Raw genomic sequence first — 25,310 nt, forward strand, 5'->3', positions numbered from 1 at the left:
AGGACTTCTTGTGACCAAGAAATGTTAGAATCCATAATAGTATATTTTAATCTAGAGTTTATAATATATATAAATAAAATTACATGGTATACAATAAATAATTTAATATAATATTAAAACTCATAAAATTTTTTTATTAATAAAATAATATAAATATTTTCATTAAAATCCAACTGAATTAATTTAATTTCAGTGTCGAGTGAAATTACGAGTGAAAGTGAATTCATTTTGGTCATTTTTTCCCATTTGGAGCTGATTTCCCTAGCAAAAGTGCACTAACATGCCCTAAAGAAACTCACCCACTCATCTCTAAGATTGATGTAGGCCTTCTTGTGACCAAGAAACGCACCTAACACCCAGCAAAAATCCTCCCAAGTATCTGTTTCGAACGTCAATTAAACTCATAACCTGGACTTTGGTGCCCTAACTGCCTGCAGTCTTCTCTCCCTTGTCGTTTAAATAATTCATTATGGAGAACTAATCAGGATGATCATAACCTGGTTCTCCATACCTGTCCACCGATACGCGTATGTGTCGGCGATATGTAAAAATATCCGAAGGCAGATAACCGGATACGACAGCTATCCCACCTTCGTCATCTCCTTCGTAAATCGTAAAGGACAAGGCTTTCGTGAATGATGTATGGAGGGAGGGTACTGAATTCGAGCGCCTCTGCTGCAATTTTTGATTCGTTACTATGCCTCCACTAACACGATCTGAGGACATGGAGGACTACTTACCTTTGGTCGGAGCCGAAGAGGCTACTACTACCAGCAGAAGCAGCCGCCATGCTCGTCTCACTTCTCTTGATGTTTTCCGAGGCCTTTCCATCGCCGTAAGTTTCTGTTTTCGTTGTCGTCTCCTGGTTAATTAGCAGCTTTTATGCCACGGAAAGCTGTACATACTCGCTCGTTCTTTGATCTGCAAATTTCGAAATCCTCTTCACTCCCTCGCTGATTTTTATCGGCATTCGTGCTTTCTTAAGCTTCGAGAGATCCATTTAGGGCTTTTTCTTCGTTTTCTCGATTTTTGCTACTTCTTCCTGTCTCAACTTCAAGGAGTCTCTCCGATTCACGACACACGAAGGATGAGGAACGAATTACTTTCACTTCTCCACCCGGGAAATTTACACGAGATTCTTGACGCTGCTTCGGCGGAGATGACGAAGGGTATCGACGGATATTCGCTCGCTGTCGACGTGGGATACGAATTCGAATATCCATTACCCGGCTAACCGGAACTTCCGAATTAAACTAAATATATAATTCGGTTATTCGATTCCAGGCCTCCATTTATTCTTGTTGTGGGCCTCGTGGGTTCTTGTGATGGGCTCGTTACTCGTGGGTTGGACCCTTTTTTTCTTTTCTTGTTGTCGTCTATTACGGTCGAAAATATAGAATCCATTATGCAAGGTCCGATAACTGATACTGGATTAGCGGTAAAATTTTGTGATTGGCGATACTGATGGTACTCTTTACTGTTGGTTATTTCAGCTGATGATATTAGTTGATTATGCCGGTTCTTTTGTTCCATCCATTGCTCATTCACCGTGGAACGGATTGCGTTTGGCAGATATGGTGATGCCTTTCTTTCTCTTCGTTGCCGGTCTTTCTCTTGCGCTTGTCTACAAGGTACTTGATAGACTTATTTAAAGACTCGACGGAATTTGGACACAGTTACGCGGGAACTTTGGAGTTTGAAATTCTTGGGCAATTTGGTTCTTGTCATCTTTTGGATTTATAGGCATTACTGAGTAAAATGCTTCCATTCACTGGCTTTAATCTTTGACATATTGGTCCATGGGATTTTTTATGTTTTTGCATTTGTATGGATGTACAGAGATTTTGTTTATTTTATTTGCGGGTGCTTGGAAAAGTTGGTGGTATGTAATTGCCGCATGTGATACATGCTGTTCATGATCCCTGTTGTTAATTTTGCTTGAAATATGAAATTTTATGTAATCGACAGAAGATGTTCGTTCGTCATTGCATTTTCATGTGTGGGATTAGCAATAGAGTAATGACTATTAGTTACATGACAACTAGAGTTGTTGAAATTTCTCGTCTGTTAAGAAGCTGTTTAAGAAACAAGGGAGAGAAAGAGGGATCGTAACTTTTCTATCTCTTCCTATTTTTCTAAACGAGACAAGGTACACTCACTCCTTTTCAAAAGTTTCAGATTTTACGTTGAAATTTCCTTATTTCCCACCTTTGAGAATATTATTTGCCTTCGATTGGGTACTTCAAAGAGCCTCCAAAAATTGCAATTACAACACTATTCGCCCAAATTGGCTATTCTCCCCATTATCAGTTGCACCTGCTGAAGCAAAAGTTACTGGGAGACTGCTTATGCAAGGATGAATTGTCTTAAACATGGATAATTCACTTTAAGTAGTACTATTCAACGCAATAAAAGAATGGAGGCTAATGGTATTCTATATCCTTATTGGAAAACTTGGACTTCACTTGCAATGAATACATAGACATGCATTAACAATGCTATGTTTGCTTTGTTCTTAGCTCGTGTCGGGTCATCTTGCATTTTTTTAACAGTATGGCTTTATACTTGCAGAAAGTATCAAATAAGATTTCAGCAACATATAAGGCAACACTAAGGGCAGCAAAACTCTTCCTTCTCGGCATACTCCTTCAAGGTAATATTTACGGAGGTGAAGTGAAATTAGTGTGGTCTAAAACAGTTGCATGAGCTTTTTGTTATAAGACTCTTTAACACTGGACAAAGTTTTGGGAGCTACATGTGAACTGTCTATCTTGCTAATTCTTGTTGCAGATTGCTAACATGAATGTGGCTTATGATGATCATGTAACTCCATAAGCTTAGGTTTAGGAGCATCTTTAGAAGTTCTCTAATTATTTTGTGTTACATTTTCTGGTAAAGATAATCTGCTCGAAAGATGAACTACGCTTCACATTCTTCATTTCAGGAGGCTACTTTCATGGTATAAATTCCTTGACTTATGGTGTTGATGTTGAAAGGATAAGATGGCTCGGCATTCTGCAGGTAGTACCTCGTGAATGGTGATATAATATCCCAAAAGAACTAGATATAAGAATGTTGCCACCATAATTTTAATGATAATGATAGCTATAAAAGAAAAGAAATGAAGAAAAAAAGCACTTCTATTTGCAGCGCTTCTTTGCTTGGAAACATGCAAATTACATTATTGTTTCCTTCATTCAAACTCCTTTGTTCCATTGCTCATTGTGATTTGTGGATCAAATGGCAGGGTGTTATACATTGAGATCTTTAATTCAAGTTTCACAGGGGCTTGGGACATCTTGTGTATATGTTACCAATATTCAGAGAAAAGTTTTCTTAGGAAAGAAAGAATATCAGTTTTATCAGTTTTTTTCTGTTGTTGGATGCAGAGGATTCAAACGGCAGGGTTTTATACATTGAGATCTCTAATTCAAGTTTCACAGGGGCTTGGGACATCTTGTGTATATGTTACCAATATTCAGAGAAAAGCTTTTCTTAGGAAAGAAAGAATATCAGTTTTATGAGTTTTTTTCTGTTGTTGGATGCAGAGGATATCCATTGGATACGTCATTGCAGCCCTCTGTGAAATTTGGTTTCCAAATTTGAGGCAAGGAGACAGACGACTGGGGCCTTTCAAGCTTAGTCATTTTCACTGGTAAGGATATATGTGTACTTTTGCAAGCACTTGTCATGTTAAGAACCAGATTGCCCGTTCTTCTTCTTGTGATGGAAGCTTCAGTGCTTTCTATATTTCATTTTCTGATACTGTTTTCCTTCTTCTAGGCTTATTGCATTATCCTTGTCAACCATCTATTTGGGTATATTATATGGTTTGTATGTTCCAGACTGGAAGTTTAAGGGGCCACAATCCATCCCCTCAGTATCTTCATCCAGTGGCAACTTTACCATTTACACAGTAACTGCTTTCACCTTTGACTTGATGTTATTCTTTTAAATGTTCAATATTCTTATAGTAGTTATACAGAGCCTGTACTTTGGAATTTTAATATTTATATGTTGATGAGGTATTGGCACTGTAGGTAAAGTGTGGGGTAAGAGGAGATCTTGGACCTGCATGTAATTCTGCTGGAATGATTGACCGATATATTCTTGGTGTTGGGCATTTACATACAAAGCCTGTTTACACGAACTTAAAGGTACTTATAGACCTATCTGAATACATGTTTGTTCAATAAAAGAACCCTGCTGACCTCAAAGTGCTGCTAATTGCATAGGAATGTGTAATTTCCAGCTATGGTGATGTTTTTGAAAGTGTACCATCTTGGTGTCTTGCCCCATTCGAACCTGAGGGCATTTTAAGGTGAGTTTATGTACTGATTTTGAATATCCACCTATGTTCTTTATCTTTCAGGTGTCAGAAATCAAGTACATTGTCAAAACCACATCATACTTTTTGAATCATGCCATATAAAACTGATATTGTCCTTCAATCACAATCATGTTCATGGATTAGAAAATGTGCAAAAGCTCTATTTGCTTCTACCATTTTATGAGTCTCTTCCTTTCGCATATGGCATCACCACTCCCTTTGGCAAGATGCATTAATTCGGAACTTAATTTGAAAGCCATGTTTCAACTTTTATGTTTTCAGATGCCCCTAAAAACCAGCGAATGAGAGTGATTTTCCTTGTTGTGTAGATCCTATTTCAATAGGAATGCCGAAATATAAAAGAAAGAAACGAAGGAGATGAAGAGATCAATAGGGTCATGAATTTGTTTCCAGATTTATGTAGTCCTGGTATGTCAGTAGGTAGAAATTATGTTAATCAATATCCAAATTGTGGTCTTATTTGATTTTGCATATCTCCGGTAAATAATATTTGCAGTAAGCTCTCATGGCATGTAACCGCAATCTCTTTTGTGTTGATAGATGCTCTGATTTTTTGCTGTATACTTTGAGTTTGTTCTGGGCTGGGAACTGAGAATGTACCTTCCAACGACTGTGGTGCCTTGCACACTTACTATGCCCCAGCATGAGTGATTTGCTAGTAGTTAATGTTGAGAGATAACTAGGCTATTTATGTACTGACTTCATACATATATTGCGCTCAAGTATTATTTTACTGATGGCTCTGTTTTCAGCTCTCTCTCCGCTGCTGTGACTTGCATTATTGGACTACATTTTGGTCATGCTCTAATGAACTTTGAGGTATGAAGTTTTTATTGCATGACTTTTATCTTCCGCTCCTCTCCTTTGAATTGATATGCGGGTAACAGCTGTTGTTAAGTAAAATTCATGCCAAGGCCCACCTGACTGTGCCCAAATCCAATTGTTTCCTGTAAAAGCGAAGTTATCAACAATTCTATCTATTAGATAAAATGATGTGAAATTTTGAAGATGGAGAACGGGAAAACAAGAAGCTCTATCAATGACTATGTAGCATACTCCAGCAATTTCAAATCATAAGGAACTGAGTCAGGTCATGGTGTAGACTATTGGCCAGATCAGACCATTGACAAGCTAGAGTTAAAACTCAGTGTTTGATCTCCCTGCGATTGGATAGATGTAGTTTTCATGCTGAAAGCTGATGTGTTTTTCCGAAGCTTCACTTCAAGTCCCTTTTTACACCAACATACTTGGCTTTTACCCTGACATGCTTTAGGTGTGTTAATTGTGATATTCGTGCATGATTTTATGCTTCAAATTTCTTTTACTACATACGTGGCATAATACCTTTAAATTTCCTCATCTTTACCAGTTTTACCTTGCATCTATTTGCATCAATTAAAAAATCATCAAAGAAGTTATATTCTTGAGATCCAACGAGGCTATACAAAATGCTAAATGTGCTCCCATGAAATACCATTGCATCATGAGTTTGATTACTTATGCTGTTGGTGAAATCGATTGCGATGCATTATAACCAATAAATGCCTTGAGCTAGGTTTTTCTTATGCTGTTGGTGTAATCGATTGCGATGCATTATAACCAATAAATGCCTTGAGCTAGGTTTTTCTTACTCTCCAAATCTACTGCCCAACAGTTCACCAACATCAACAGCATCATGCTAACCAGTTTTCATTTGTTTTGCAATAAACCTGGCTAAATCAAGACCAAATACTTACAAGTTGTTTCAGAGTCATTCAAATTTTGATTGTTTCAGGATCACAAAGATCGGGTTTTTCATTGGTTAACTTCTTCAGCTTCACTTATATCTATTGGACTGTTACTTACCCTTATTGGTAAGGACATTAGTAGTCTTTGTCTTCTTCTGTCTTTTCTCATTACAAAATGGTGACATGAATGTTTCAGTAACCCACCACAACGTATTTCTATTTTTTTGCAGGGATCCCCTTAAACAAGTCTTTGTACACGACTAGTTACATGTTGCTTACGTCTGCATCTGCTGGGTTTGTTTTTTGTGCTCTATACTTATTGGTGAGGATTAACATAATCTGAGAAGATAAAAGTTATTGCTATCTATTTTTTTTCTTTATTTTCTAAAAGCAAAACTATGTCCATTTTACTGTTCATCTGGTTGAATAGGTCAGCAAAAAAAAGTCTATAACTTGCTGTTACCGACTTTGAGTCTAATTACATTATTTTATGTATTTGTTTCTTTCACAGGTTGACATCTGGGGTTTCAGACGGTTGTTTTTTCCCCTGGAATGGATGGGAAGGCATTCTTTGAGCATATTTGTTATAGTTGCTTCTAACATTGGTGTCATAGCCATTCAAGGATTTTACAAGACTTACCCTGAAAACAACATTGTAAGTGATTGGCATTAATGCTTGATTTGATATTATGACATTGAAGAATTTCCTTTAATTTGATACATACTTAAAAAAGTACAGTGAGAATGCCTGGTCGCTAGGAAACATGACTGCAGCAGTAAGGTTCCTTGGGGTCACTTGTACATATGCATACTGACAAAGAAGTCAAATGAAGAGAACTTTAAAGATGATGAAGAAGAAGATTTATTTCCGGAAGAAATGGAATAAATTTGGCTGAAAACTCCTTTCAATTGTTATTCATAAAATGGTTAGATAAGAACATGATGATTAACTCTCCCTGTTGGCATAATTGTTTGCCCAACAGTTTCTTAAATGGAAGTCTCCCCACTTGAAAATTATAATCACAACAGGAAGTTTTATTTCTTCTGAATGGACAATTGTTTGGTTTTAAAACGTGATTTTAATTTTGGGTTTTCTTTATTGTTCAGGTCCATTGGGTAACCCATTTGGTGGGCAGATGACTTGTGCATCCTATTGTTACTCTGTACAGGTAAAATTGTATTCTGAGGTCCACAAATTCTTCATTTCTATTCGGTTTAAGAAGCACCAAAAGACTGAGAAAGAAGACAACATGTTTAAGAGGTGGTGACCAAAAGTTTACTCCTACAGAGTAGAAGCTTGATGACATTGTTTTATTATTGATTCTTGTGTAATTAATGCTCTATTCATACAATGAGTTAAAATTATCTAGTAATGTGTTCCATAATCTGTGTGCACAAATATCTTCGGTTTGTTACACTATCATTTGCAGTTTATAATTTCGTACATGATTTGTCTCACACTTCCTGTATAACTGGTGAAAGCTTTCTTTCTATCTCATCGAGACACAAAAGTTGGGCATCCGAGGTCAGATCTTAATTCTTGCTCACATAAAGAGCATACCCATAATAAACAAAATGTGCTCGGCACTTCTTAGCCACCAAAACTTTGTTACATTTCTCATCAAATTTATTTTTTTCTTCCAGTTTTCAGTATTTTTTTTGTCATTTTAAGCAGTTGAAGTCCACTCTCCACGTGAACATCAAATGTCTAGTGCCAAATATACTAGATGAGAAGCTCGGTGTACAGAACTGAACAGCAGAGTTGTGGTCCCACAGATATACAAGTTGTGCCAAGATTGCAGGAGTGGAGAAAATTATGCTCGGATTCTGGCACTAACAATGGTGGCTTGAACTTTTCTAAAGAAGAGAGGAAACATGACATGTGCAAAACAAATTCCTGGACCCAGCAGGAGAACACTCTGCCGTTAGTGCCGAGAGAATTGAAGAAATGCTCAATCATTTCAGATGGGAGAGCAAATGAGAGTGAGACTCAGTGAAAGTGAACATTAATGGCAACGGGGGCAGATGTCAATTTCTTATTGAGTATCTGCAAGCTGCACCACTGACGAACAGAGCTTCGTCTCCACGAGACCAAACACTAAAAAGTGAGCGAGTCAGTCTCTGCAATGATGTTCTTCCTGGCCAAGATGGGGTGCTTCTGTGCCGGAGGTAACTCCATTGACCTTTTTTTTTCAGTTAAATTTTTTTTATTAGAACTGAAAAATAGATATGCTGACGAAACCCATTGATACGACCAATCTTACAAATTTAATTTCAGCATCTGTAAAGATTTTTTTGCTTTCAAAGAAATCATTATCTGTACTTCTCAGGGGAATGCTCTCTCCTCTTGTCCTGTCGTCTTCCGTTGTCTTTCGTCAGTCTCTCCATTCCTGCACGCCGGTCAAAACGTCCCCTACCTTTCCTTTTTATGTGCGTGTCAAACTCGCGTGCCCTTTTCTCAGTGGGCATCTCTTGTCTCTTTCTGTGGAAACGACAGACTGCTGCCATCATCTTTTAAGTTTTTGTCTAAAATCCTTCAGCTCTGCTTGTAACAGAATCTGAAATCAATCGAAAATCCTATAGACCTACTAATGCTTACGAAATTCTAGACTCGAGCTGCAACATCAACCGTAAAAGCTTACTAGAAACAGACTGAAAGCGAACTTAAAAAGCTGCAGCTGAAATGGGTAAAAACATTCTCTCATGACCTCTCTGTGATAATAATTGTTTTTCCACTCATTCTTAGATCTACTGGTTTACTGTCGTAGGCAAGTGATCTTCTATTTTCCAAAAACTGGTTTCAAGCATGGAACCTCATATTCTTCCTTCTAAGTGTTAATTTTATGGTGAATGGAGTATGTCGGCCATAGGAACCCCATATCAATTATGCAGTTTTGAAAAGTCAGGGATGTATGCAGGGTGGGGTTCAGTTTAATTTTTTTGTGAATCTTGCCTTATTCTGCAAACATTATCCAGGGACCTGACCCCCCACCTTTTGAACAGCCTTTAGTATATTGGTAATAATTTTTTCTAAAATTTTTTAATTCACAAATGGTTTGATTCATTGGAACCTAAACAAACATAGTTTTTGGATGATATATTATTTGCACAATTTAAATGAGAATAACCCTTCAAATTCTCTCACAAGCTAACATATTTTTTATACAGGGGCTGAGATAAAAGAACTGGCGCATTGAGCAAAATACTACCTTGTTTTAGGAAATAAATGTTCTTTTATATCTAAGATAATTTACATTTTATCTTTGTGTAGGTTCTCTGAACCCATATCTAAGATTTCATGTAAGATAATTTACATTTTATCTTTATTTAGTTTCTCTAAACCCTGTTTGAGTTCTGTTAGTTTTTAAAGAAAACAAGACTCTTTCCTTTCGTCTAGTTTTTTCTAGAATTGTGTCTAGAATTTTATGGACAGGGTAAAACTTCTGCCACGAGTATCTGAGGAACTGAAAGCAAAGCACCCACACCGTGCAGCCGAGCGATCCCGGAAGAACATAACTTCTATTTTATGCTCTCTTCCTCTTTCTTCTTTCTCACCAAGAGGATAGGCCAGAATCCACTCAGTATACTTCCAACTGTTACTGTACGTCTCTGGTGTAGCGATGAGAATACCTTAAATTATCGACGAATATGTTGTCATGTCTTTCTCCTCAGGAGAAATCACATGAAGATGATCTTGGGTTCGCTCCCTTACTGATGGTGGCGGAGAAAAAGTCGAAAACTATTTTAGCGAGCCGAGGGGGCAGAGTGTCTGTAACCGCAAATAATGAACAGAAGGAAAACAATGGTGGGTGGACATGCAGAGATTAAAGGAACCAGGAACGTCCCATCCTTGCAGAAAATACTCCCAGCTTTCAGCATTCTACATTTTACAGCTTCAAAACATGGTCACATTGTCCAAAACAGAAGTATTAATGCCGGATTTGACCATTAGAATGGAGCTGTTAAAGTTCTGCAGAGGCCGTGCCGCCAGGAAAGGTGAGATGAGGCGGCCATCTGCTATGCAACCACAAGATGGAGATGAATGATTAGTTGATGAACATATATGAACAAAAAGTTTGTATGTTCCAATGTTCTTGTCTCTAACCTGCTGCTGTTGATGCTGCTTTCTTAGCTTGGCATTCTCTTCCATGAGATTGGCTACCTCCTGCTCCAGCTCGTTTGTGTAAGCCTGAAGATTGAAAATTGTAGCAGACACCAAAGCAAGGAAATTTAGTCCTTTTTCGACAATAGAGAGAAAGAGACAGGAAGGCAGTCAGAGAATGTAAAACCTGCTTCCTCGCTCTTGACCTTGCAGCCGATTCCCTGTTTTTTACCATACGTTTATGCTTCCGATCTACACACTTGTCCTCAGGTTCAGTCATTCTTCTCTTGGACAACGAGGATTCTATAACGTCAAATGGACTGTCAGATGTAGTATTCCCACCATACAAGTTTTTGAATGGATTCGAATGACTCAAACCCGCTGAATCAAGATACTGGAACTCCGGCCCGGAGTTCAAGCTAAACGCCGTTGCCGAGGGAGGGTTGGAGGCGACGAGAGCAGCTTTGGAATGTTTCTGAACTCCGAATGGTCTGGCGAGAAAGTCCTGCAAGATGGTCCTTCGGTCGCTGCTCTTGGATCCGGCCTCTTCCCTGGAAGGAGGGTGGTCTTGGAAGCTCCTGAGATTTATATCCCTCCAGACTTCTTCCATGGTCTTCTTTCTGGATGGTGCCATAAAAAGGGAGGAAGGAGAGAAAGTTGAAGAATACGACGTAATGGAGGAGGATTTGGAAGAGGAACTCGATGTATATCTGTTGGTGCTGCCATCTTCCTGACCGGACGACCACATCGCCGAGTAGAATGAAAAACGTCTCGACAAAGAGAAGGAGAAAGATATAAAACAGCCCAGAAGAGAGAACAGCGAGAACTAAGAATCAAGAGAAGACACTGGCAAGAGATTTGAAGATAGATAAAGACAAGTTACTGAAGACCTACGTCCACACGTGCTGGAGCATTTACAGAATCCAGCAAACATTGAAATAGATACTCATTTCAGTATTCTATCACCATTAATTGGTAAATCTAGTACAATGCCACGAAGGCTTGTCTGTCCTGAGTAAAATCAGTAAGAATTGCAGAGAGTACAGACAAAGGAAAAAAAAGGCAAAGGAAGCTGGGAAGGTCAGCAGAGCCTAGACCTCTACAGACTTCAGAGTCCTATCGAATGCTAAAAGCTGCCAGCTCCATCTCCCAGGCCTGTTACTCCTTCAACACCCTGTACATACGCCAGAATGGAGGCACCATCTATGTTGCTTCTCTTGTGCAGTGCAGAGGAGTGATTTGTCTTCTCCGATGGTTTAGAGTAGAGGCCCCGGATCTTACCCGAGATGCTTTTTATTTTCAGTCTCGTCCTTTCTTCCTATTTCAGTCGCTACTATTCCAAACCTCCATTACTTGCCATCTTTGCTGAAGCTGAAAGAAACCCATCGGAAGAGGCAACCCGTGATGGTTACTAAAGGACAGAGAAGGGCAAAAGGAGTTAACGTTTTACTTACTAAGAATACCTTATCCCAGTTTAATGGCTTTCATCTGCGCCCTCCAAATATGGAGAGGTTTTGTTCTTGCTTCACGGTTTTGCCGTCCCCGAACAAAAATATGTTCATTTTAGCCTCCCAACTTGCTGTTCATCTTTTAGTAGTGAAGTACATATTCTCTCTCTCTCTCTCTCTCACACACACTCTCTTGTCTGCCTTCCTGATTTGAAAAACAGAGGAAGAAGGATGGAATGGTTACGCTCAAAAGAGGGGAATTCTTCATTTAGACATTGTTTTCACTTGTACAGCTGTTTCTACTTTATACTGGTTCAGCCACGGGCATGTTTGAATTCAGTCTCCTGACATACTTTTTAAGTCATTGCTGATCCACACCTTCTGTTTTTGACACTGCTCCTCTCAGAGATTTGAATGTCGCCTGTTAAGTCAGCTTCAACTAATGAAGGTTACAACCACTACAAAGGGGTGGCTCTCAAATAGTCCCAACTTGCTCGATTTCAGTTTAATTTTTACTAAAGAGTTTGGTGCGAGCTCAAATATGACATAAGTATATAACAGTGAAGAGACTAGTGATCTTTTAAAACAACCAGCACCTCATCAATGCTATCAACATTTTCATTAGAGCATTCAATGACAACGGCACAAGCTGCTACAGTTGATACCAAAGGTAAAACAGAACATCCACATCAATATAATATCTTAGCTACCCTTCCACATCAGGAGTGGTGGTAGGGTCACCCAATGATAACCCCAACTTCTCTTTATAAAGGAACATATCATCTCAAACTATTACACAACGTCTCAGCCAGACATGACCCCTGCACAGTGGGTGGCCCGCAATCATGGGCGGAAAGAAGCCAAAATAAACATCCCCAGTGACTGAAGTGGGTGGCCAAAATGATAAAAGACACTAAACAAGTGGTATCTGGAAGAGGTCAACACTGCCATTAACACCAAAAACTCTGCACAGTGCCTCAAAAATCACCATGCAGTTCGTTAACGCCTGGAAATGCACAGAGCATAAAGGTGGTCCGCCGCATTGCAAACAAGCAGGGAGCAGCAATCACAACTGGGGTTCTAGAAAAAGGTCAAAAGTGCCGGTAACGAATACTATAAACCCCAGAATGGATCTGAGTGAGCCCAATATCAAAACTATCATCTATTAACAAAATGATTCAACAACCTTTTAAACATATGAGGCAACGGAAGCAAAATCACAGAACCGATATAACAAAACTATATCCCATCAAACCTGAACAAGTTCCTGGTATTAATAAATAAATCTCTTTCTAACCTAACAATTATAGATACGTCTAGCCCTCCTAACAGGGCGGTTTTATGCAGTAAAAATCTTCAAAAGTTTTGAAGAAAAGGTATCGAACTGTAAAATATAAAATAATATATCAACAAAAAGAAAAGGAAATTTGAAGTAAAAAAGAAAATGAAGCAGCTTAGAGATGTGTAGTAGCGTCAGCAGCAGATTCCTCCCTTTCCTCCCAACTCTTGAAATTCAGACCATCGTCAAAAAATGGAGGAAGCAATGCAAAAAAGCTGTGGATGGCTAGGGAAATCACCTCAAAATTTGCTCCCCCAATGCCCCAACCATGGCAATAAAAAAAGAAAAAACGCAGCAAAGGAGCACCAACACAACCACTTCAATCCCAACTATACATACCCCAATAACCTCAAAGTAGCGCACTAAAACAAGGCTTTACTTTGGTCTCTTTGACAATTTTTTCCTTTTTCATCTTTTTTTTTTCTTTTCTTTTTTCCATTTTTTTTCTTTTTTTCCCCACTTTTGCATTCCTTCTATTCTCCCTCTTTGAGAAATCCTTCACTCCATCTTGGTATTCAGGCTACGCAAAAACCACTTTTTACAAGTTCAAAATGCACTTTTACCATCTCCAAAGCATCTTTTCCTGCTTGGTCATTATCAACTCCATATAACATGAGCCTGTGCCTCAACATGACATGCCAGAACTTCTGGTGGACAGAGCTCGGTCATTACCTGCTTGGTTCGAGATTTGGTCTGTGCCCTCTCCATTTTGGGTTCCTGACACCACAGCAGAGTGGCTACTCTCCCCAGATGATGATCTACTGAGTACTCCATCTATTTGAGTGTCCATTTGACCCCTGAAATTGTTGCGATTGCTTGAACCTTCTTCCAATACAACATTTAGGAATTGAGTTGCCAATGCATCATAGCTTGACTTCGGTGAGAATGCAGGACCGTGTGGTGCAGCAAGTTGACGATGTGGTGACAATGGCCAATTCATCCAATCATGACACTTTCTTATTTTGTCACCCTACAAAGAAGCAACCATTATAATAACACTTAAAAATTACATGCCTGCAAAGAAGTTAGTGGAGATATGAGTAGCTAAGCACCAGAATCTCATAACATGTAAAAGAATCAAAGCAGCACTGTAAACATAATTATGTTATCCATGAAAAATGCCTAAGCAAACTATGCAGACATCACCCCAACAGCCTCCACAAGTGAAACCCATTATTTTTCTTAAGTTTAGAGACATAGGTCACCTTCATTTCAGTAACACACTTGTAGGTCACAGATGGAAAAAGTTCTAGAAACAAGCTCAAGAAATTCTTGGACTTTTTTTTTTTTTTGAGAGGGGCATGGCGATTCGAACTCGCGACCGGATACACCTAATGTAAACAGAATACCACTAGACCAAATGACAAGACAGCCATTCCAGGCAGCTAGTTTCAAAAGTCACTAGGAGACCTTAAATCTATTCGCAGATTTGCACTCCAACATGAGTGCAAGGCCAGGTCTGTTTTATTTTATAAAAAGTAAACAAGAAACATAGAAACAAAAAATGAAACATATCATACCTGCACCTCAACTACACTTGATGTCCGTAGTGCTTCCAGTATGAATTGCACATTAGTTGTTAACTGTCTGACCTGAAAAAAGTTACCAATACATGCTTCTCAAAAAACACTTAAATAAAAATACAAAAATAGAAACATAAACGAAAGTAAAGCTCCAAAAAAAAAAAGCACTAGATTTAATCAGAAAGTGGCAAAATGGACTGGCAAAGCATTCAAGTAACATTAACATGCTGGCAAAACAAGGTAACAAACAGAAGATCCATATCATTTTTTCCAAAAATTGAAAAGAGAGCATAGAACCAAATAGCACCTTATCTTTTTTATCAGAGCTGACCATGTTAATGCATAATATTCTACAATTTTGGCAAAAGCACAAATTTTTATGATTCTAGTCAACAGTTCAGAACTTATACAGCCCATTAGATATCAGAATTCTTTTTTTAAAATTATGTAAATTGTGCTGTAGCCACTATTGCTTAAAATAGTATAAACTTTCAAATTTAGTTTTGAACCATGCAGACAATTCAACTAAAAAACAGCTCACTTCCTTTTTCATGACAAAAAAGGCAATTATTTTCTTTTTAAACTCATGATAGGCCCATGGATATGCTGAATGGCTAATCCTGCTTTACTTCTACTAGAAACAAATACAAGTTAGAAGAGCATCAGTGATTATTAAGTTCATCATGCAGAACTTAGTTGCCCATATACAAGTTAAACCAGCCGAAGCATGTTCAGCATTGCTCATCCAAATGCAGCACTTACATGCAACAGGAATACAATGCCAAAATCATCAAACAGCCAGGCAATAAGTGCTAAAACTGCTCAGCAGCAGATGTCAATTGCCTACTTAGCAAAACTATGAAGACAGCAACTATTATCAATAGACCATATGGAGTGGTCAACCTACTTTAAATAAATGAAGTCTTCCAACAACTAGAGGAAAAAAAATTCTAAGTCACCAAATGCAAAGAGTGTTGAATCAACGAAGTGTTAATTTCTAATACATGAAGAAATTACGCCAGAGTATATACAATATAATCCATTCCAAGCAACTCCTCTCTAATTATCAACAGCATCCTCTGCAACTCCATAGATGCTGCCAATATAGACTTTCTGAACAGTTTCTCTCCATGTGAACTCAATAGAAGTGCTTCCATTAAGATGGGACAAAAATGAAATCTCTAGACAAGGAATCAGTATGAAGCTTTTCCATGGTTTCCCTCTCAATGTTCTCTCCTTTCAACAAATTAAAACATCCATCATGTTAATCAATCAAGCAAACTTCATAAACCATGAGCAAGATCTAAGATATCAAAATCAAAAGAGTCATTCTGTCTCTTAAATAGATGTTTGACAATGTCAATAATCACAGAAAGCTAACGCTCCACTTTCATCCTTTATTTTCTTTATTTAGCAAGCTAGACGATAAATATGCCAGCTTGCATAACACATATGCAAGTGGCAGCTGACGACAGTCAGCACTTAATTTGGCAAACTAGTAAATTTAAGTATTGTCAAAACAGTCATTGTTCATTTTGAATACATTTATTCTACCAAAAGCCATTACACCTGTCAAATACCTCCATCAGGGCACCTAGCTTTAAAAGGCATGACACTGGCTCTCCTCTGGTCATCGACAAAAACTCAGTCAGACTCTTCAAATCCACAAATTCCACTTGGATGAATAAAAAAAACTGAGTAATGAGTGGATAACTCAGTTCCACTATGAACTTTATCAGAGTAGCTTAGCTTTTCTCAGAAAGAAATTAAGTAATACTCAACAATAAAGTGCTGACTCTGGAGTTTCTAGTAATAAAATTGTAACTTTTTCCATGTTTGCATCATAGTAGTCCTCATTTACAAGAGATATTGTATCAAGTTCCCACATTACAAGACTGCAAAGCCAAGTGCTGGATATTAGTAAACTAAGATATGTATTACACATTAAATCTGTTTTGCTTTAAGCAAAACTGAGTTATGACATAAATTCTTTGGCTTCTTTTTTATTGCACTATTAGGACTCAAGACGTTTTCAGAACGTCTCTAACCTCATATTCAGAAGACGCAAAATACAGATAGACTTGTTAAGAAACAAGTTTACCAGTGAAGAGAGAGATGCTCAAGTTTAGAATATAGTATTTTTCACCCCCCCCCCCCCCCCAATCCAAAAAAAAAAAATCTGATTATTATGTTCATCAAGTCTTTACCCAGTGCTCATGCAAGACTTAAGTTTGCATGTCAACTCAGATTAGTAGAAAGTGGAGTTGTGTCAAGTATTCACATGTTTTAAAGTAAGCTACTCACAACCCCCTCCATTAGTGAATGTTGTCCTTAACGCTCTTCAAGCTGCAATATATATGCTCACAAACACATCAAATGGTAACAGCTGACAACTTGCAAACCATTTAATTGTTGCATTTTAGTAGGGTTTTTCAGATTGATCGATCCTGCTGCTGCAGAGTGCATAAATTAAACAAATCCAAGAAGTTTGGAAGAAAGGTTAAGAGTGCTCTCAATGCTAATCTCCAAAGAGAAAAAAATGCTCGTTCACTAAAGCAGCCCTAAAAAATTATAGAATCTAAGGAGAGCAAAAGAAATGCAATTTTCTAGACTCAAAATGACATCATATGAAATCACCTAGTGACTACTAATCCTAAGTACAGATTCTAAAAAAATTAAGAAACTTCTACAGATGGCAAGGCTCTAGAGAGGAAGCCTCACACAATTGGCAACACCATTAAACCACCCATCGAAAAGCCTGACCCCTTTTAAACTCTATACGTATCGAGTACCAGAAACTCTGACAAATAGCCCCATACTAACCAAAATAAATGGTAATATTGTTCTAAGTCAATCATACGACTTTTTCAAAAAAGAAAAAATGTTAATCATATGACAAATGCAGGATCTTATCATATCGGTCCATCTGTATCATGATTCAGCAAAACATGCATGAGTTCAAGTTTAAAAAGATTGTCAAGAGCAATGTCAAGGAGTAGATCAAGAGTAAAAAGTGATCTAAGAGTTGGTTTTCTTTTGCTTGAAAAGACATAAACAAGTAAACTTTTGCTATTTAATGCACTGAAGTATCAATGTAATAAGGAATTGGAGGATTCTCAATTATGGTTAGGCTACCAAAGCTCTATATCAAATCACAAATCCAAGCAACTTTCAACAAGAAAAAAGAAACAAGGTGTCAACCTAAAATTCAAAGAAGAGACTTCAGTTGTAATATGAATACCATTTTAATGCACTAATTAACATGGAAAAAGAGACCAATAAAATTGATACAAAACTGTGAACACAGAGACCAATGGAGGAGGAGAATGTTAAATGTAGACATACATCAAGATATGGAAATAAATGCTGAAAAAAAACTTACTCTATTGAATCCCGCAATTAAAGATATTGGAACCCATCCCTGCTCATCCATATTTTGCCGCAAGTAAATGTCCTTGCACAAATTCTCAGAGCTGAGAACCAAGAAACACAACAGATGTTAGACGTGCCAACAACAACAACCACAGCAACATAAATGAATGTACCTGAAATAATAATCTATCTGTTTCACAAGTACAGCTCGCAACTGAGGATCTGGTCCTGGGAAGAACATTGGTGGAGGCCCTGGATGAGGCATAAACTGGACCCCCCTAAGTGCATCAGGATGTGGAGCTGGAACATAATATACTGGTGAAGTCATGTCTGCACAAGGCGAGGTCATCAGAATACAACTAAACAAGAAATAAAAGCAACTGGAATTTGCAAAGAAAGGGACATACCAGGGAAACCCATTTGATTGCCAAAGGGCCTCGGAGGTGTAATAAAAGGGCCAGAAGTAGGTGGCGGCCTCATAAAGCCTCCCCTTGGTACAGGTCTTGGCTGCTGCATGTGGACATCCCTATTGCTAAAATTTCGATGAGGATTCCACTCATAATTTGGACGGTCTTGATCACGCCGATTCCCATAGTTTCCATTGTAGTGTCCATCACCACGTGGGTGAGGTCCAGCTCGCCTGAAGGAGTTGCGAGGTTGATCATTTGAAACATGAGATTGAGGAACAAATCCTCCCTTTAAACCAGGCTCCGAGTTACTACTGCCCTTATGAGGAGAAGAATCCTTAGTTGGGGATACAGCCTTCTCGGAAACAGATTGAGGTGTTTCAGAAGCTGTTGGAACTGCCGAGGCAGGGGCCCCATTAGCAGTCCCACGATCCCCTCGCTTCATGGATTTCTGACGAATGGGAAATGCGTGGTTCGGGGTTGGGCTAGGGTTGGCATTGCTAGTAACGGCCTTCTGTGGAGAAGATATAGTAACATGTCACCATATCTAGCAATGAATGCGTGTATACTACATTTAACATTGAACTACATAAATAAACCACTTCGGGACAGAAACTAAATTCATGTTTAAGCAGAATAACAATTGATCATACATACACTGACTATTGTCTACAACAGAAAAAAGCTAATAAAATATAAAAAGGAAAATATTAGCATATAAAAAGAATAATAATAAGAAGAATTTCAGTACCTGAGAAACGTGAACAGATCCATCAGAAGGCGGCTTGAAATCAGACGAAGACTTGGGGGACGCCCGGGTGGATTCCGATAGAGCCGGCCACGAGACGGCGCCCATGACAGGACCCACCTCAATCACGCCATTGGCCGGCTTATTCCACGCGGGCTTTTTGGTTTTACCAGCGGCAGCATTGCTACCATTGTTATCGGAGTTCTCAACTCTTGACTCCACAGGCGAATTCTCAGAGCGATCGGAATGAACGGACACATCTACCGCAGCACCGGACGAAGAAACCGGAGATCCTGGCGCCGTCGCCGCCACTTCAGACTCGCCGCGGACAACATGAGCCCACGGGGACGCAAAATTCCTCGCCCCTCGTCGGAACTGGGGACTATTCAGGCCATCTGCCGTCGTCGCCATTAAAAATAAGAACTAGGGTTTTTGTATCGAGAAGACTGGGACAAAAAAGGGCACGCCGAAAAAGAAAAAAAATAGCGAGGGGTTGAAGAAGAAAAGATTCGGGGCTCCGAGCTTTCTACTGAATTAAACCTAAACGACCGTATTCCAAATATTCAAGGACAGATCAGATCAGGAAATCCGATAGCGAGCTCGAGCAGCGAGCGAGACGAGCGATCTCTCTCCAGCTCTCTTCTCTCTCTCCCTTCGTTTTCCGTCTTTTGCCTAGCGCCTTCAGGCCTCCTCCGCCCCTCCCTATTTTGTTACTACGTAAGTCACTTTCCCATTGTACCCCCAATCCTTCCACCCTATTTACGCTTCCCCAGTTGAATTCCAACTCTAACTCTAACTCCTTCCCGAATGACCGATCTACCCCTCTCCAGCCGTGGCTTTCCATATTTTCCAAAAAACAAAATTAGATTTTCCATGTCACGAATCACTTTTTAATTTCACTTTCGAAAAAGAAAAGAAAAGAAAAAAAACATCTGGAAGCTACTTTCGGGGCCCGCATCATATCCAAATCGGATCCCATTCCTTTGGGGTCCACATCCTGTTTCTTCAGCCGTTCATTTAAGTAAAGTGGGCCCAGTTGTACTAATTATAAATAAAGAAATTAAAAGGCAGAAGGAGAAACCCTAATCCAGCGCCGAGGGCATTATAGGAAATGAACAAAAACCGTACGAAAATTAGGGTAAAAGTTGGCAAAAGATTACCGTCGGTGGCGGGCGGCTCGGCTCGGCTCGGCTGATGCGATCACGCGCCTCTCCTTTTTTATTTATTTTCCCTGATTAAAAAATTACGATTAATTAGAATTAGAGTCCTTTACGTAATAAAATACCCTTTTTATCTATTTTAACGGGATTAAACACTTAAATTGCTCTTAATTTACCTTGCTCCGATCTGGACCGTCCACGTGGGCGATAGGCAACCAACGGTGGAGATGGGGGGAGGAGGGTCCAAATAAAGAGCAACCAACGGAGGAGATGAGGGGAGGATGGTTCAAAGTAAAGAACATTCTAACCGTTTTCTTTTGACCGGAGGAGGAGATTCGGTCGAGATGAATGGTCTTTTTGCTACCTAATACCACTATAATAAGGTGGCAACGGTTACAAAGGAATTTTTTTAATAGGGATTTAATTAAATTGGATTGTAAGAGCTTGTTTGCTTGGAATTTGGAGACCCACATGTTTGACAAATTAGATTTGTTACAACCATGGTTGCTAACCAAAAATTGGGGGAGGCCCCAATGGATTTTACTCAAAGTTTTAAATAGAAATAGGGGTGTCAATTTTATCTGTGTATTCCATTTATTATTATTTATTGATAAGATCAAATTAAAAAAATTATTCAGATCAAATATTGGAATAATTTCTTTAGGTGCTGTTTTTTTTCATAAATTAGGTTTGTTTTTAAGTTTTATATATGAGTATTGTGTCAAACGCCTAGCCAATACAACTCAATAAATCGGTTTGTTTAGGTATGAAAAGCCAAGTACCTAACCCATCAGTGGTGTACAGAACCACCTGGTTCTAACACCCACCGTTCCTGTTCCCTACCGCTTCCACCGGAATTCGAACGCAGAACATGGTGCCCAACTCTGATACCATGTCAAACGCCTAGCCAATACAACTCAATAGACTAGTCTGTTTAGGTGCAAAAAGCCAAGTACCTAACCCATCAGTGGTGGACGGAACCACCTAGCTCTGACAGATTGTATGTTATTTGTTTTTGGGAAAAAATAAGAGGAAGGGGTGAGGGTCTTGGATTCGTATTGTAGTTGTTTCTATGTAATTCATTAGGGGACCTTATGTGTCGCTAAGGAAAACAAAACAACTTGAAGAATTATTTTCTCTTTAACTAATTTTGACATTGAAACATTTTCCTATTGACTTGTTTCCTTGCTTTTATAATGCCATAAAAAGCAACGAAAAAATTAGGTATGGTGTTTGTATTTGCACTAAAAATAAATAAATTTTAAAATATTAAAAGTAAGACGTGAGTGACTAATAACAAATTTAGTGTTTATGAGAATCAGATTTGGACTTTGGTTCCACAAATCCAGGTGGTTGATGCATACATATCTCCTCCATAATATCACCATTGAGGAAAACATTTTTCATGTCAAGTTGATATATTGACCAAGAAGAATTAGCAGCAAGTGATAACAAAATACCTACCGAATTTAACTTGGCCACAAGGGAGAAAGTTTCCTTGTAGTAAAGTCCATTACATTGAGTATACCCCTTCCCTACCGGACGGACTTTGAGACATGCCATGGAACCATCTGGATTATGTTTAACAACAAAAATCCATTTAGAGCCCATAGTTTTTTTACCGAGAGAAAGTGGAACCAAAGTCCAAGTCTGATTCTCATATAAAATAGTCATTTCCTCTTCCATCACCGCCTTCCATTGTGGATGTCTCAGGGCCTCTTCATATGACTGATGAATTGATATTGAAAAAATAGAAGCAAGAGAATGGCTACAAGAAGGAGACAAACGATGGTAACAAACAAAGTTTGATATAAGGTGAGAGGTAGATGGCCTAGTACAAGTTTGAAGTTCCTTACAAAGAGCAATGGGCCTAGAATCAAAAGCTGGACCAAAAATAGGAGGATAATAAGGAGAACTTACCTTAGAGGGATCCCTAGACGCCACAGATATAGTATCGGCTAATGTTTCAAGGGGTTGCGGAAAGATATTCGCATCATTGGGCACAATAGGTTTAAGGACTGTAGGAACTGAAGAAAGACTCAGAGGAACATCCTTGGAGGAGAAAAAAATTGGTCTTCAAAAAATATCATATCCCCTTGATACAAACAATTTGCGAAGAGAAGGGTTATAACAAACATGACATTTTTAGGTGTGTGAGTAGACCAAAAGACTACATTTGATAGCCCACGGATCTAAAATAGTGTTATGCGGAGATGTGGCATGTATAAAACAAGTAAGGAATAATAAAGAATATGGAGATTTATTATTGAGTATGGAGGATGACAACCTATTAATGAAAAAACCAAGCTATCAGAATGACATGTGGCCAATAAAAGTATGACACATTCATAGAGTAAAGGAAGGCATGGGCCACTTCAAGGAGGTGTCGGTTCATTCTTTCAACCACACCATTCTGTTGAGGGGTGCAAACACACGAGATTTGATGAATAATGTCATTATCCTTATAGAAGATTTAAAACTTTCCTAAAATATTTTTATTGGCATTATCGGAGCGAAATACTTGAAATTATGGCTAAATTGATTTGAGACTATGACATACAATGATTTTAAAATGGAAAGAACTTTAGATCTATCCTTGAGTAAGCATAACCATGTCACTTTAGTGAAATCATCAACAAATGTAATGAAGTACTTAACTTGAGAAATGTTGGAAATATTCAAGGGTCTCCATACAATATAATGAATGGACTAAGGAAAAAGGAGTAACACCTTTAATTTCAGCCCAAGGAGAATAAGTAGTTTTTTGGTGTTTGTTCAATTGACTCACCTCACAATTCAAATTTAAATGAGACTATAAAGAAGGAAACAAGTGCTTGAGCAATGATAATGACAGATGCCCAAATCTATTATGCCATTGTTGTGCCTCCGTCTGGGAAATGGAAGTAGCAGTAACTTGAGGCAAATTTAAGTAGTAGAGACCCCTTTTTCATGGTCTCCACTAATTACTTATTTCATCGCCAGATTACGAAAAACACTAGAAGAAGGGGAAAAGTAATGGAACAATTAAACTTCTTGCTTAACTGGCTTATAGACAATAAATTCAATAGAAACTAAGGAACAAAGAGGACATCATTAAGGTGAAGTATAGGTGTAACAGAGGTGGATCCGATCCCACGGACCTTAGTTTGGGATCCATTTGCTATGGAAACAAATTTATTAGCTAGACATGGAGATAAATAATGCAAAAGACTTACATTACCTGTGAGTACCTGTGAGATGCTTGGAGGTCACAAAGTCAATTATCCAAGATGAGGAAGCGGAAGTAGCAGAAACCATACCTAAGACTATCATAGCAACAACTCTTGAGGAGGAAGATGTGTGGGTACGATCATAGTTTTCGACCTCTGTAGCAATTCAAAGTCATCATTTGATATTGTTTTCGTCACTTTTTAATGATTCGATTTTCTCTTTATTATTTTCACCATTATTGACCAAGGCTTGATTGGCTAGCATCCAATCCGGTTTGCCATGAAGTTCCCAACATGTGTCAACCTGATGATTTATACACCCATAGCGCACACACTGTTATCAATCATTGAAGAGCTTGAACTAGCTCTACCACCTCTAGAATTTCTACTACGACGTATGTTAGTTGAATTTGTACCCCTATTACCAGAGTACATCGCTAAAGATATCTCAACATGAGGTGTGAAAGAGGGATATGTAATATGAAGCAATGTGACATTTATATCATCGAAGGATGGAGGAGTTGTAGAAACTAGAAGATGTGGTTTTGCCACCTCAAAATATGGTTTAATATTAGCCAAACAAACGGAAGCTGCTAAGGCTTCTTGTTGCTTCTCTTGAACCAAAATATCAGTAGAGTAAGGCTAAACAATTTTTTATTCCTAAATAAGCCCTCTAAATCGAGCCAAACACTCATGCAAATTCTCTCCCTATTTTGTATTAAACATTGAATGAAAGACATCATACAATTTTTGCAAATTGTAGATAAAGTTTTGCACATGTATCCCATATTGGCATAGCCGTTTCAAGGTGGACAACATTATTTGTAATATGTTATTTAATATTATTTATCAACCAACTAATGGCAAGGGTGTTATCTTTGAGCCATTTATTATAAGAATTATCTTCCTCATCTACGGGTGGAGATGGTTTGGACAAGTGTCCTAAGAGATCTTGAGTGATAAAGGAACCTTTTGACTGATTGAGACTAACTCAAATAATTTGATAATCCTCTTAAGTAGATTGTAGTGATCTATGGGTGGAGATGGTTTAGCTAAGGAACCAAATCTTTCTCGAAATCAAGATATATCCAAAGAAGGAAACTTGCCTTCTTAAATACATGCACTACATGTATAAAAAAATCTCAACCATTGACTTTCTTTTTGCTCTTGATTATCTTAAGTATGAAATCTCATATTATAATCTAAAATAGAAGAACTTAAATGTTGCGGAATTTTGCAATTTTCTTGCCAAAAAAAATTATTCTCCTTCCTTCCGTCAACCAAGAAAACCTCAATAGAGGAGAACCAAGAAAAACAAGCAAGGACAACAATCTTCTCGGAGTTGTTCAATGAATTTAATCATAATATTGATCATAATAAACCATGATTGCAGTAAAGAACCAACTAGGCCTGATCCAAAAATAAAATTTCAAAGATCAAATACACCATCAAGGTATAAAAACTACTCTTTAATCAATACTTTCATGAATGAGAGGAAACTAAAATCCAAAACCTTATGTTGATTCATATGAAATAGCATCACTTAATCTTCATATACATGGGTAAAAAACGCTTATTCTCCAACCTTCTTCACGAGATTGACCATCAATAATCATCTTAACAAAAGAAGAGAAGGACACCTATTTTAAATTAGCACGAGTTGATCAACTTTGCTCAACCAAAAACTCCAACTTGATATGCTGATGAAAATTGTTTAATTAACACCTTAACCGAGGGACTTGGAATCATAAAACTACTATTTTGATACCATGTTGATTTTAGGATCTCATGATGATTAAAAAAGAACAAAACACTCTAGGATAAGAAGAATCGAAGGAGAAGAAGAAGTGGGAAGAGAGAAGAGAGAAGAAAGAGAAACAGAAAGAGAGTGGACGACTATTGAGAGTAGAAAATGAGAACACGG

At 38.2% G+C, this 25,310-nt stretch overlaps 3 protein-coding genes across 6 annotated transcripts; 1 reads left to right on the forward strand and 2 right to left on the reverse strand.

The window, feature by feature from the left end:
- The first annotated feature begins 502 nt into the window (after window positions 1-502).
- On the forward strand, window positions 503-9,295 carry LOC137939406 (uncharacterized). Of its 3 annotated transcripts, XM_068784674.1 has the most exons (15): window positions 503-835; window positions 1,494-1,631; window positions 2,572-2,653; window positions 2,945-3,021; window positions 3,549-3,655; window positions 3,784-3,916; window positions 4,041-4,157; window positions 4,236-4,321; window positions 5,104-5,170; window positions 6,126-6,204; window positions 6,309-6,400; window positions 6,590-6,733; window positions 7,186-8,247; window positions 8,634-8,765; window positions 9,247-9,268. In XM_068784674.1, exons 1-13 carry the CDS (start codon window positions 698-700, stop codon window positions 7,216-7,218), a joined length of 1,293 nt encoding a protein of 430 aa, XP_068640775.1. In that variant the 5' UTR covers window positions 503-697; the 3' UTR covers window positions 7,219-8,247; window positions 8,634-8,765; window positions 9,247-9,268. The 3 variants fall into 3 exon arrangements, with proteins under 3 accessions (XP_068640775.1, XP_068640774.1, XP_068640776.1); XM_068784673.1 differs by lacking the exon at window positions 8,634-8,765 and having other exon boundaries at window positions 9,247-9,295; XM_068784675.1 differs by lacking the exons at window positions 503-835; window positions 8,634-8,765 and having other exon boundaries at window positions 1,560-1,882; window positions 9,247-9,295.
- A 565-nt stretch (window positions 9,296-9,860) lies between these two features.
- LOC137939509 (protein FD) lies at window positions 9,861-10,985 on the reverse strand. Its single transcript, XM_068784792.1, has 3 exons — window positions 10,368-10,985; window positions 10,184-10,267; window positions 9,861-10,092 (listed from the first exon to the last, which is right to left on the reverse strand). Exons 1-3 carry the CDS (start codon window positions 10,926-10,928, stop codon window positions 10,027-10,029), a joined length of 711 nt encoding a protein of 236 aa, XP_068640893.1. The 5' UTR covers window positions 10,929-10,985; the 3' UTR covers window positions 9,861-10,026.
- A 1,887-nt stretch (window positions 10,986-12,872) lies between these two features.
- Window positions 12,873-19,684, reverse strand: LOC137939198 (la-related protein 1C-like). Of its 2 annotated transcripts, none has more exons than XM_068784422.1 (6): window positions 19,021-19,684; window positions 18,270-18,780; window positions 18,036-18,192; window positions 17,873-17,963; window positions 14,488-14,559; window positions 12,873-13,937 (listed from the first exon to the last, which is right to left on the reverse strand). In XM_068784422.1, the coding sequence occupies exons 1-6, from the start codon at window positions 19,426-19,428 to the stop codon at window positions 13,593-13,595; spliced, it is 1,584 nt and encodes a 527-aa protein (XP_068640523.1). In that variant the 5' UTR covers window positions 19,429-19,684; the 3' UTR covers window positions 12,873-13,592. The 2 variants fall into 2 exon arrangements, with proteins under 2 accessions (XP_068640523.1, XP_068640522.1); XM_068784421.1 differs by having other exon boundaries at window positions 18,270-18,783.
- Window positions 19,685-25,310: the final 5,626 nt, after the last annotated feature.

This window comes from Aristolochia californica, unplaced genomic scaffold, assembly GCF_029961685.1.
Source record: "Aristolochia californica isolate CCGP_79_NKW_82.1479 unplaced genomic scaffold, dmAriCali1.0.hap1 SCAF_8, whole genome shotgun sequence".
Taxonomy (NCBI): Eukaryota; Viridiplantae; Streptophyta; class Magnoliopsida; order Piperales; family Aristolochiaceae; genus Aristolochia; species Aristolochia californica.

Bases quoted from the DNA above. Each gene is read 5' to 3' on its own strand.
- LOC137939406 (XM_068784673.1), top strand. From the start codon at position 698: ATGCCTCCACTAACACGATCTGAGGACATGGAGGACTACTTACCTTTG. The intron at 4,322-5,103 runs GTGAGTTTATGT...CTCTGTTTTCAG, and splicing joins GAACCTGAGGGCATTTTAAG to CTCTCTCTCCGCTGCTGTGA. The intron at 5,171-6,125 runs GTATGAAGTTTT...TGATTGTTTCAG, and splicing joins ATGCTCTAATGAACTTTGAG to GATCACAAAGATCGGGTTTT.
- LOC137939509 (XM_068784792.1), bottom strand. From the start codon at position 10,928: ATGTGGTCGTCCGGTCAGGAAGATGGCAGCACCAACAGATATACATCG. The intron at 10,268-10,367 runs GTTTTACATTCT...TTCAATCTTCAG, and splicing joins GGTCAAGAGCGAGGAAGCAG to GCTTACACAAACGAGCTGGA. The intron at 10,093-10,183 runs GTTAGAGACAAG...GTTGCATAGCAG, and splicing joins AGCAGCATCAACAGCAGCAG to ATGGCCGCCTCATCTCACCT.
- LOC137939198 (XM_068784421.1), bottom strand. From the start codon at position 19,428: ATGGCGACGACGGCAGATGGCCTGAATAGTCCCCAGTTCCGACGAGGG. The intron at 18,193-18,269 runs GTATGTCCCTTT...CGCCTTGTGCAG, and splicing joins CAATCAAATGGGTTTCCCTG to ACATGACTTCACCAGTATAT. The intron at 17,964-18,035 runs GTACATTCATTT...CTTGGTTCTCAG, and splicing joins CAGATAGATTATTATTTCAG to CTCTGAGAATTTGTGCAAGG.